The sequence below is a fragment of the Schistocerca serialis genome, chromosome 4 (assembly GCF_023864345.2).
Source record: "Schistocerca serialis cubense isolate TAMUIC-IGC-003099 chromosome 4, iqSchSeri2.2, whole genome shotgun sequence".
In the NCBI taxonomy this organism is placed as follows: domain Eukaryota; kingdom Metazoa; phylum Arthropoda; class Insecta; order Orthoptera; family Acrididae; genus Schistocerca; species Schistocerca serialis.
In genome coordinates, this window is record NC_064641.1 from 823314354 (window position 1) to 823327364 (window position 13011).

The 13011-nt window shown below is 40.5% G+C and overlaps 1 protein-coding gene across 2 annotated transcripts in view; it reads right to left on the bottom strand.

The window, feature by feature from the left end:
• Positions 1–12676, bottom strand: part of LOC126473418 (equilibrative nucleoside transporter 1) — a 98684-nt gene extending 86008 nt beyond the window's left edge. For both annotated transcript variants that reach the window (XM_050100446.1, XM_050100445.1), the window contains exon 1: positions 12205–12676. In XM_050100446.1, coding sequence (XP_049956403.1) covers positions 12205–12313 — 109 coding nt within the window. In that variant the 5' untranslated portion in view covers positions 12314–12676. The remainder of the gene's footprint in view (positions 1–12204) is intronic.
• Positions 12677–13011: the final 335 nt, after the last annotated feature.

The following is a 13011-nucleotide window of genomic DNA, read 5'->3' on the forward strand; positions in this document are numbered from 1 at the left end:
CCATTTCAAAACATCTCAAGGCTATGGGCATGATTCAGAAAGAAGGAACTTGGATCCCATGAGAGCTGAAACCAAGAGACGTTGAGCAGCATTTGTGTGTTTGTGAACATTTGCTTCATATGCAAAAATGGAAGGGATTTCTGCATCACATTGTGACTGTGGATGATAAATGGGTTCATTACGATAACCCTAAACACAAAAAATTATGGGGATATGCCGGCCAAACTTCCATGTTGACAGCCAAACTGAATATTCATGGCTCCAAGATCATGCTCAGTTTATGGTCAACAAAATGTTTTGTGGACGTCATCACTTAATGCACATTATAAGTCTCCTCGAATGTGCATTAGGTGATGACATCTCCACTAAGTAACTATGAGTGTATCCATTAGGACAGTGTGGTGAAATTTGGAGTTAATGGGCTATGGCAGCAGATGACCAACACGAGTGCCTTTGCTAATAGCAATACACTGGCTGCAATGCCTCCCCTGGCTCATGACCATGATGGTTGGACCACAGACACTTGGAAAACCATGGCTGGACCACAGACACTTGGAAAACCATGGCCTGCTTGGATGAGTCCGATTTCAGTTGGTAACAGCTAATGATGGGTTCAAATGTGGCGCAGATCCCATGAAGCCATGGACCCAGTTGTCAACAATGCACTGTGCAAGCTGGTGGTGGCTCCATAATGGTGTTGACTGTGTTTACATGGAATGGATGGGTCCTCCAGTCCAACTATGGTTACATTCGGCTAGCCACAGACAATTTGCAGCCATTCATGGAATTCATGTTCCCAAGCAATGATGAAATTTTTATGGATGACAATGTGCCATGACACCAGGCTACAATTGCTCGTGATTAGTTTGATAAACATTCTGGACAAATCAAGCAAAAGATTTGGCCCAATATGAATTCCATCCAACGTTTGTGGGACATAACTGAAAAGTCACTGCACTGACAACACTTTCACAATTGTTGTTGGACATAGAGGCGACATGACTCAATATTTTCGTAGAGGATTTCCGACAACTTTTGGGTCCACGCTACATCAAGTTGGTGCACTAAGCCAGGCAAAAGGAGATCCAACATGATATTGGGTGGTATATATTGACTTCTGTTACCTCAGTGTACTATGTGGTGCAGATCTACAAAAAATTACAATAGTTTTGTATTTATACTAATGTTTCATCAATGTTATAATTAATCCCTCATCCACATTACATCTACACATGTCTGCAACTGGAGTTCCATTGTTTTCCTATCCCTAAGGTTGGATGATTTCCTGAACCCAGTTTACAATATTCCAAAACTTATATTGGAGGAATTATCTGTTACTTGATCAAAATCGTCACTTACATACACAACAAGTTATCATAATCAAGGTTTGTACACACCAAAATCCGTAAAACACTGCAGTATATTTTCTATGTGCTCTCTTTCATTCAGTATTCAAGATTATTCCTACAGAAACAACTCAACATGATCATTTCCATTATTTTTAAAAGAGAATTCTATTTGCAAGTATGTACTTAATAAATTATTTGTTTTGATACGTAGAAGCACCACAGCTACAGTTCATTTTTATTTTTGTTATTATTTTTAAATTCTAGCCTTTTAATCTGATTACAACCGTTACTTTGCTATATCTCATACAGGCATTACAGATGATCTTTTTCATATGCCAGCCAGCTGTTCCTCATTTACTTGCGTCAGCAAAAGTCCATTTGAATACAATTTTATATGTACATGGATTTGAAGAGTGGTTTTTTTTTTTTTTTTAACTCTTTAGGAGTCAAGGAGACCACTAAGCAAATATTGAAGCACTGAGTCACTGACAGGCACACAAAAAGAATGGAAACTTGCTAGCTTCCAGGAAAAATCTCTGATGAGCAGCTAGAGCACACACACACACACACACACACACACACACACACACACACACACACACACCTAAGCAGCTACACTGCATTGGCTGAACACAAAATGCCAGGATAACAGAATGGCAGATGGACCAGGTGGACAGAGAGAGATGAATAGGGAAGCGGGAGAAAGGGGTTGGGGAGTGTAGCTAGCAGTTCAGAGTAGGGTAGCCAGTTTCTGGAATAGGAATAGGGGACGTGGGCAGCAGGTGTATGGAGAAGGCATGGGACACACTAGCATTGAAGCCAGTTAGTTCGTGCAAGGACCTAACAACAATGACATGGAGGTGTCAAATGGGAAGGGATGAGAGTACAGCGGAAGGGGAGACTGTTGCGTAGACGGCATGTGCGCAGTGGGTCAGCGGAGAATGACACCAGGAGGAATGTAAGAGTGAAGGATATGTTGAAAGATTAATATCCACCTGCTTAGCCCAGAAAAACTGGTGCTTGAAGGAAGGATACAGATGGCATGGATTGTGATGCAGCCACTGAACTCAAGGATATTGTGCCCCGCGACCTTTAGCACCCCTCGGTGGTCAACCCTGTTCTTGGGTAGATTTTGGCGGCAGCCGTTCATTCTGGTGGGCAGCTGTTTGGTGGTTATGCCCACATAAAATGCTATGCAGAATGTGCAGGTGAGCCTGCCTCTGATAGTATAAGAAAGCCTTTGACAAGACTGGAGCAGGTTTGCTGGGTGTGTAAACCAGGCAGGTTTTGGACCTGGGCTTTTCACATGGTTATGACTCCTGTGGTATGGGATGGAAGGCGGGAGTGGCATAGGGATGGACCAAGAAGTTGTGTACTTTGGGTGGCAGGAAAAGGGTAAGGGTGACATATATGTTGATTTGCCAAAGTCTTTATTTGCATTTTCGGTGACATGATATGTTCGATAGGCTATGATGTCACGATCAACGAAGCTTTCCAGTCCGGATACATTGGGTACGCCTGTACCACCACGTACAACAGCGACTGTTAACCATCCGTTACCGTGGGTAAACGAATCATTGATGTCAATGCTGAAGTTCAGTCTGCATCCACAAAACACTGCAGGTCCGTCCAGTAGAGCGTGTGCAGCGACAGATTTGATCGTATTCTTTTTCTTGTCGGCGGCAGATGTGGTCATTTCCACGTCTTCAATTGTTTTATATATAGTCTGTCTTGGACGACGACGGCGACTGTATCTTCTGTAAGGCAACTTGGCAGCGTTCAATGCAGTTGCCTGTGCAGCAGCAGCAGCAGCGCGAATGATCCGCTCCGCGGGCAGCGCTCGCTTATAAAGGCGCGCACTGGCGCGGCGAAAGATAAGGGACTTAGAAAATTTCACAGTGCCAGCCGAGTGTTATCCCGGACGCGGGCACTAGTAATACTAGGTGCCCGCGTCCGCTGTTTGTCAGTCTTCGACGGCTGGCGCGCTGCCAAGATGAACTTGAGCCGCCTTATCGGCGGGGTCACATATCATGTCACCGAAAATGCAAATAAAGACTTTGGCAAATCAACATATATGTCACCCTCACCCTTTTCCTTGTATACACGTAGAGACGTAAGATATCAGTTAATGAAACTGTTTTTATATGGATTAAAGGTAAAGGTACCTGTGAATATGTTAAATTTGTTGGAGATTGTACATTGTATTTCCATAAATAAAGTGATATGTAGCGTAGCTTAAAAACGGACAAGGGTACATCTAGGATCTGTCAACATAGAGTATGCAACAGCATGTTACGTCAGCTCTCTGAGCGCGTGACCTTTGACCCCGCGGATAAGGCGGCTCAAGTTCATCTTGGCAGCGCGCCAGCCGTCGAAGACTGACAAACAGCGGAAAGGATCATGGGTAGGATGTCCCTTGTTTTTGGGCATAATGATAGCCAAAGCCCTGGCGAAAAACATGGTTGAGCTGCTCCAGTCCAGGTTGGTAAATATTGGGTGATGAAGGGGTAATTTCTTTGCAGCTGGTTCTCAGGATTGTTGAGAGGATGGGGGGGGGGGGGGGGGTGAGGATATGATGCAGGAAATCTGTTTGCAGACTAGGTTTCGTGGGGTAGTGACTGCCTTTGAAGGTCTTCAAGAGAGGTTCATCACAATGGGCAAGGGGCTTCTCCTTCTTGTCACTGCAGATATGTTGTGAATGGGCACCCAGGCCAAATTGGAGTGATTTTTTGGGGTAGAAGGGGTGACAGTTGCCATGGTATGGATGGAGCCATCAGAGGGGGTGCAGAAACAATGTGCACGAAGGTGATCAATAGCAGCAAGGCCAAGGCCAAGGGCATGAGGGACATTAGTGTACAGGGAAGTGGCATCAACAATGATGAGTAGGGATCCAGTAGTGGGGCAGGGGAAGCAGTTGGGGAGGTGCTGATGCTGTAGAGAAATCAGGAAAGGATGTCTCATCTCTGAATACAAATCTTGAATATATGAAAGAACTTGAACCATATAAGGTGTTTAATGTCTTGGGAGGTTTGGCAGGTTCCCTCTACAAGGCCCATAAACAGGTTGGAATAGGATGGTGCCATGCCGGTGCAAACAGCTGTGCCACAGACATGTTTGTGTATCCTCCCCTCAATGGAGTAATAGTTGTGCAAGAGGATATAACTGGTAAGGTGTATAAGGAAAGAGATAGAGAGTTTGGAGTTGCATGGGCATTGGGAGAGGGAGTGTTCAACAGCAGAAAGGCCATGGGCATGAGGGGCCAAGCATGTTCTTTTCCTTCACTCAGCATGATCCAATGACAAATACTGTTCTGTTGATCTTTGTATATTCTTCCAATGTTTGTCGGTGTTGATCAACATTAAAATCTCATTTTTAGTGCATTTAAGCCAGAATGTTAGATCTCACAATCTGCTTACCATACCGCCATCCATATGATCCCATATTGCACTTTCTGCAAAGCATAGATATAAGACACATTCTAAGATTTCTATAGCTGCATTAAATATATGTCCAGGAGATTAGTTCTGCTCTTGACAACAAATGTCAATTATATAATTATTTATATTGTATGGTTTATAATTGTTGCTTCTTGACAGTTTCACTGCCTTTAAGTGCATTATCCTGTTTTATTCCTATAATGAAATAAGCAATTTGCTTGTAGATTACGTAGCTGTCAGTAGCAGAAACTACATTTCATGTTTTGCAAGGAAGAGTCTCCCATTGTGCACTACATAAATTAATGGAACTATAATTCTTTCATACTGTAATTTAGCAAAACTTTTATGTTTTTTAATGAGACTCATACATTTTATGTTTTATTTTTACATGGGAGTAGTTGACAATAGGGCTGCGGCCCTGAAACTACTCATAAAAATAAAATGTAAATAAATGAAATAAAAACAGACTGTAATTAAGAAACTTCTATTTCCAAAACAAAGAAATCAACAATCACTACAGTAGTAAAGGTAGATTATGGTACGAGAAAAGGATGCTGCCTTCTCAATAAGTCATTTGGGGTCAACCGATAGTTGTGATTCTGCCTGTCACCTTTGATCTATGCAGTAACTGTTGTGTTGTGCGATGCCTATTTTTTTCCCCCTTTTTTCCTTTCCATCAGTCTTCTGACTGATTTAATACACCCCAAAACGAATTTCTCTCCTGTGCCAACCTCTTCACCTCTTGCACTCTGCAGTATGTCCTCAACTATCTGTTGGACGTATATCAATTTCTGTCTTTCTCTACAGTTTTTGCTCTCTACAGCTCCCTCTAGTACCATGGAAATCGGTCCCTGATCTCTTAACAGATGTCCTATCATCCTGCCCCTTCTCCTTGTCAGTTTTTTCCACATATACCTTTCCTCTCCACTTCTGCACAGTACCTCCTCATTCCTTACCTTATCAGTCCACCTAATTTTCAACACTCACCTATAGCACCACATTTCAAATGCTTAAATTCTCTTCTGTCCCGGTTCCCCCTACAGTCCACATTTCACTACCATACAATGCTGTGTTCAAAACATATATTCTCAGAAATTTCTTCGACAAATTAAGGCCTATGTTTGATACTAATAGAGTTCTCTTGGCCAGGAATGCCATTTTTGCCACTTCTAGTTTGCTTTTCATGTCGCCCTTGCTCCGTCTGTCACGGGTTATTTTGCTGCCTAGGTGTCAGAATTCCTTAACTTTATCCCCTTTGTGACCATCAATCCTGATGTTAAGTTTCTTGCTGTTCTCATTTCGACTATTTCTCATTACTTTCGTCTTTCTTCAATTTACTGTCAATCCATATTCTGTACTCATTAGACTGTCCATTCCACTCAGCAGATCATGTAATCCTTCTTCACTTTCACCCAGGCTAGCAATGTCATCAGCAAATCATATCACTGATATCCTTTCACCTTGGATTTTAATACAACTCCTCAGCCTTTCTTTTATTTCCATAATTGCTTCTTTGATGCAAAGATTGGACACTAGGCACAAAAGACTGCATCCCTGTCTTACACCATTTTTAATCTGAGCACTTTGTTCTTGAGCATCCACTCTTATTATTCCCTCTTGGTCCTTGTACATTTGGTACATTATCTGCCTCTCCCTATAGCTTACCCGTTATTCTCATAATTTTGAACATCTTGCACAATTTTTCATTGTCAAACAATTTTTCTAGGTCAAATCCTAAGAATGTGTCTTGAGTTTTCTTTAGTCTTGCTTCCATTATCAACTGCAATGTCAGAATTGCCTCTCTGGTGCCCTTACCTGTCCTAAAGCCAAACGTATTGTTATTTAAAACATCCTCAACTTTCTTTTTCATTCATCCATATATTATTCTTGTCAGCAACTTGGATGCATGAGCTGTAAGCTGATTGTACGATAATTCTTGCACTTGTCAGCTCTTGCAGTCTTCAGAATTGTGTCAATGATATTTTTCTGAAAGTCACACGGTATATTGGCACTCTCATACATCCTACACACCAACGTGAATAGTCGTTTTGTTGCCACTTCCCCTAATGATTTTAGAAATTCTGATGGAATGTTATCAATCCTTTCTGCCTCATTTGATCTTAAGTCCTCCAAAACTCTCTTAAATTCAGATTCTGCCCGAGCTCTTCTAAATCTACTCCTGTTTCATCTTCTATCACATCAGACAAATCTTCCTTCAATGTACTCTTCCCACCTACCCACTCTCCCCTCTTCATTTAACAAAGGTAATTCAGTTGCAACCTTAATGTTAGCACTCTTGCTTTTAATTTCACTGAAGGTTGTTTTGACTTTTCTATATGCTGAGCCAATCCTTCAGACTATCTTTTTATTCTTTCTCTTCAACTTCTTCACATTTTTTACACAGCCATTTCATCTTAGCTTCCCTGCATTTCCTGTTTATTTTATTCCTCAGCGACTTCTATTTCTGTATTCCTGAACACCCCTCAACATATTTGTACTTTCTTCTTTCATCGATCAGCTTAAGTATTTCTTCTGTTACCCATGGTTTCTTTGCAGTTACATCTACATCGACATACTCCACTAGCCATCAAGTGGTGTGTGGCGGAGGGCACAATTTGCCGCCGCCCCCCCTCCCCCCTGTTCCACTCATGGATCGCGCGAGGGAAAACAATTGTCTGAACGCCTCAGAACAAGCTCTAATTTGCCTTATCTTTGAATGGTGATCATTGCATGATTTGAAAGTTGGTGGTAATAATATATACTCTACATCCTCGGCAAAGATAGGATTTCCGAATTTAGTGAGCAGCCCTTTCTGTTTAGCATGTCATCTATCTGCAAGTGTGTCCCACTTAAAACTTTCTATGAGATTTGTAACGTTCTTGCGATGGCTAAATGTACCAAGTTATGAATCTTGCCGCTCTTCTTTGGACCTTCTCAAACTCTTGAATCAGACCCAACTGGTAAGGGTCCCATACAGACAAACAGTACTCTAATACTGGACGAACTAACGTATTGGAAGCAATTTCCTTTGTTGAAGGACTACATCACTTCAGGATTCTAACAATAAACCGCAGTCTAAAGTTCACCTTGCCCGTTACTTGTGTAATCCTACCATTCCATTTGAGATCATTTCGAATAGTCACACCCAGATACTTGACAGATGTTATCGCTTCCAAAGATCGGGCATTTATTTTTTACTCGTACATTAATGGGGATTTTCGTCTTGTTATATGAAGTAGGTTACACTTACTAATATTGAGAGATAACTGTCAGTCATTACACCATGCATTTATTTTCTGCAAACACTCATTGATTCATTCACAAATTTCATGTGATACTACTTTGCTGTAGACTACAGCATCATCGGCAAACAGTCTAATGGTGCTATCAGTACCATCAACCAGAATGTTTATGTAAATCGTAAAAAGCAGTGGACCTACTACGCTGCCCTGGGGTACACCTGAAGTTACGCTTGTTTCTGTTGAAGTCATCCCACTCAGGATGACATACTGCTCTTCTTTGTACCTATGTTTATCTTTCCAGCTTCTGTGACTGCCCTTTCAGAGATGTCCATTCCTCTTCAACTCTACTGCCTACTGGACTATTCTTTACTGCTTTATCTACAGCCTTAGAGAACTTCACCCTATAAATGAACTGTTCACAGTAACACACACTGTGCCCTATCTTCCTATTCATAACAAATCCTACTCCCGTTATACCTATTCTGCTGCTGTTGATATTACCCTATACTCATCTGACCAGAAATCGTTGTCTTCTTTCCATTTCACTTTACTGACCTCTACAATTTCTAGGTTGAGCCTTTGCATTTCCCTTTCCAGATTTTCTAGCTTCCCTACTACATTCAAGCTCCTGACATTCCACGCACTGACTCACTGAACATTATCCTTTTGTTGATCATTCAATCTTTTTCTCGTGGTCACCTCCCCCTTGGCAGTCCCTTCTCAGAGATCTGAATAGGGGACTATTCCGGAATCTTTTGCCAATGGACAGACCATCAAGACATTTTTTCAATTACAGGCCACATTTCCTGTGGATATACACTTTGTGTGTCTTTAATGCAGTGTTTCCATTGCCCACTGCATCCTCATGCCATTAATCATTGCTGGTTCTTCCACCTTTTAGGGGCAGTTTCCCACTCCAAGCGCAAGAAAGTGCCCTGAACCCCTTTCCGCTCCTCCGCTCTCTTTGACAAGGAGGGGAGGGGGGGTTTCGAAGCCGGGACCAAGGACGTTTTGATTATGAATCGAAGACCAGCAATGATTAATTATAAGTTTGTTTCTCTTTTTTTAGCTGTTAATTCAGCATTTGAAATTTTTTCATTTTATTAATTTAATGTTGTGGGTTCTTGTTTGTTTCTAGGTAGAGATCAAACTGTTAACTTTAATAGTCAGTCATTATGACTGCCAGCGGGGATGACTGGCTGACATCATATAGTTTCTACAGTTGTTCAGTTTACTTGCCAAATGTGTTGGGTACCACCAGTATGGCAAGTTGATGAAGTTAATCAGTTTCTCCTTCCCAAACCAGGGACGTGTATATGTGAAGGTGCTGTTGCGATAATATTTTGAGAGCCATTAGGAAACATTCCCCATTCGAGCAATCTCGGATGGCCTTGTGTGATACTTTGCTGTTGATGTATTATTGGTTTTCTTGTCAGCTATCCTATTTGATTGTGTGCACTTGAAACTGGTGTGGGTGGTAAGTGTGTGTTGGAATGATATTCTTTCATGAGGTACGTGTACTGAATTTATTACGTATTGTGAGTTTTGAAAGGGTGGGGGGGTTCAAGACTGCTACAAGGAAGAGGTGTACTTTGACTCTACAATTTCATCTTGAAGAATACTGTTGGAGGAAAAGTGTGCAGGAAAATTATAATGTTGTTTGGTGTATTGTGATAGGAAGCAGCCCTCCTCCTCCTTCTTCTTCTTCTCTCTCTCTCTTTTTTTTTTTTTTGAGTGGGGGTGGGGGGGGGGGGGAGGGGAGGGGGAGGGCTGGCACATTGGACTTGTGGGATTGTGTTTTGTTTTCTGTCCACCTCCCCAGATGTTTTGTTGGGGGAGGGGCTTCAGCTGGCACTGGTGTGTGTGTGTGTGTGTGTGTGTGTGTAAAATTTTTTTGTTGAGATTCAGGTTTGGTAATTTATGTTCAGTTTGGCGTTATTTTCAGGGTACTTATTAGTTTACATTGGTGGTATGATTTTGGTTCACCTACCTATGTTAAGTGAAACTTGAATGACCAATGGTGTTTTTTTGCATTTTTTGCTGGGTTGATTGTTGAAGATTTTGTCTGCATCTTTTTTGGGTTAATATTTGTTTTGGAGCAATGTCATTATTCTTATCATCATATATTTAGTTTGTCCCCACCCAACACCAATTGCTTCGTGCATTTTTCCAATTACTTTCATTTATTGCTTGAGTTAAGTAATTCACATGTTATTTACATTTGTTCATGGATGTAATGAGTAGTGTCATGATCACCATATTGAATATCCTTGAAATATGTGTGCTGCTATCTTGATGTCATCATGGGTCAAAGATGAAGAGTGGGATCTGAACTTACAGTAATCCTGTCCTTTGTGAAGTTGGTTCACTAGTGCAGGATTCTGTCATATGCATGTAAGGGGCTTGTGTCTTGGCTCTAATTAAAGTTCCGAGGCATCATTGTAATCGTCAATGATTATAATAAAAAGAAGGATGAAGATACTGAGCAGGACCCATAGTGTTTATTGCCCCAGTCAGTAGACAGATCATTGTTATCATCACAATACACTTGCATCTCATGTACAGAAATTTGGGATTTAATCAAAAATATTAATGCATACCTTGACAATCAGGAACTATATACCATCACATTACTGTGCCAGCAAAATTCTCGTGACGCAAACTTCTTTATGACTGAGGTTTTGATCAACTAATTAACATATCTGTGTATAGGCTCTTCAGTTTGTGGGGGGTCGGATGTAAAGTGCAAATTCAGATCCGAAATATTTAAACCTTTCAGTATTGTTTGATTCATGAAAATAATAAAGTTTGTTGGGTCATGAGAAATATTCAGTACTAGTCATCGGCTTTGACCAGTGATGGAATGTCAGTACCTTACATCAGTGGTCAAAGCCAACAACTAGTATTGAGTATATCTCATGACCCCAGCACAAACTTTATTATTCAGTCCACGAATCAAACAAGACCAAAAGGATTTACATTTTTCATATCTGAATTTGCAATTTTCATCAGACCCCCACAAACTGAAGAGCCTACACAGATATGTTAATCAGTTGATCAAGCTATAGTCAAGGACACGTCTCCTACGTCACTGGTCAAAGCTGTCGACTTGTATCAAGTATTCCTCTGTGATATCAAGTTCTGGTGTACATTTTCACAGTTTGGTTGTTAGTTGGTGAAGCCAACAAATGTGGAAGCAAAGAACCTGGCCATGTGAACAAGACTGATTTGTAGCTTAGCCTGCTTGAAAAATTTCCACTGATATCACATCATAGTAACGATATTGTTTACGATATTCTTCGGGTTTTCTTTATCACTAGTCAAAGATGACGACTAATATTGAATATTCATCTTTAGGCCTATCCAGTTAGGCACATGATAATCTCTTTCAGTAACATCAAATGAAGATCTCCTTCAGCAGCTTTTAACATAATTTACAAACTTTTCAATTGCTTTTCTTACAACTGATATGAGGCAAGTAACTCTCTACCAACAAAGGGTTAGTAACATTCCTCATATATCTTATTCATCATTAATGGAACTTTATGATATAGAATGTATTGGTTACATGAATGTCAACCCACACATTTAAAACAATATTTTAATGGTGTCAAATTTAGAGTGTAAGTAATGGTACTTATACTTAATGATAACTATTAGGTCTACTTTAACAGATTCCTTATAAGATGTACTTGTGCAAGCCTTCAGGCAGGCTATATTTCTACTTTTTTTCCCCATAGTTAATGACTTCTTATACTTGCAAAATTACTCAATATGACGTCAGTGAATAGAAATATATGGGCCTATCATATTTTAACTTTTTATATTTATGTCCCCAAAGTTGGCAATAATTTTTACTGCTAAAGTTACCTAGATTAAATGTTTTAGTAAGACTGCTCTAAGTTTTTCACAGGCGTAACTTCGAACAATGAGCATACCCTAAACCATCCAACATTCTACCTTCCTTGTGATAGGTACTTCTCCAGTGCAGCAAATCAACAGGATGATAAGAGTATTTTCCACAATGCAAAACTGTATTCCTTCCAAATTTAAATTACTGTATTTGTGCATAACCAGATGGTTATAACACTAATAAAAGTTGCAACTAATTACTCTTACTTATCACACTGAAACAGCATCATTAACACGATCAAGAACAAGGTAGTAGAAACTTACTAGGTAACTTCCGTGACCCCCTAGCCGTCATTCCATTCCCTGGAACAACATCATTTAGAAGGAACTGATTTTCTGGTCCCGCCAATCGTTGATTGTACGACGGATCCATGTTTTCAATACAGGGAATTTCAAGATCTTTTATTCTTCATACACACACAGCGTACAACACAAAACAACATTAAATTCTGAACCACGTTACAAACACACTGCTAAAATGTAACCACGCTGCTACTGAGAATTACAGAACGGACAGTACGGTAAGGTTAAGATCTAATGTGGGTACAGGCGTTTAGTTTATCCAGACCAGTATTAAACATGTTGCGACACAGCATATACCTATCATTAATAAGACACTCTACAGACAGCTGCCACTGTTACCCACAGATACTAAAAACAAACAATCAACTAAACATCTACAAACCCTCCCCTGACGCTACACAAAAATTTCACATTCCGCCATTACAACCACAGATGTATATCGCCATCTATTTAAACGCAATCGCAAAGATACATTTCAAGCCGGATTACCACATGCAACTAAATTGACGCCACAACTACATACAACAAACTACGGTGGCGCCATGAGCAACCATTTCCATTGGCTGCCGTAAAATTGTTCTCAAGATGGTATCATTAAAAATCATTTGAGCCCAACTTTACTGTCATAAATCACATGGCCCACCTGTTTATTTCCCGGTGATTTTCTTTCAGTTGGCTTCGTACTGGAACAAACTGCTGGATCAGAACTAGTGAGATGAACACTTTACTACAAAATTTAGAATACCTCCATGACAAGTTATCTAAAAA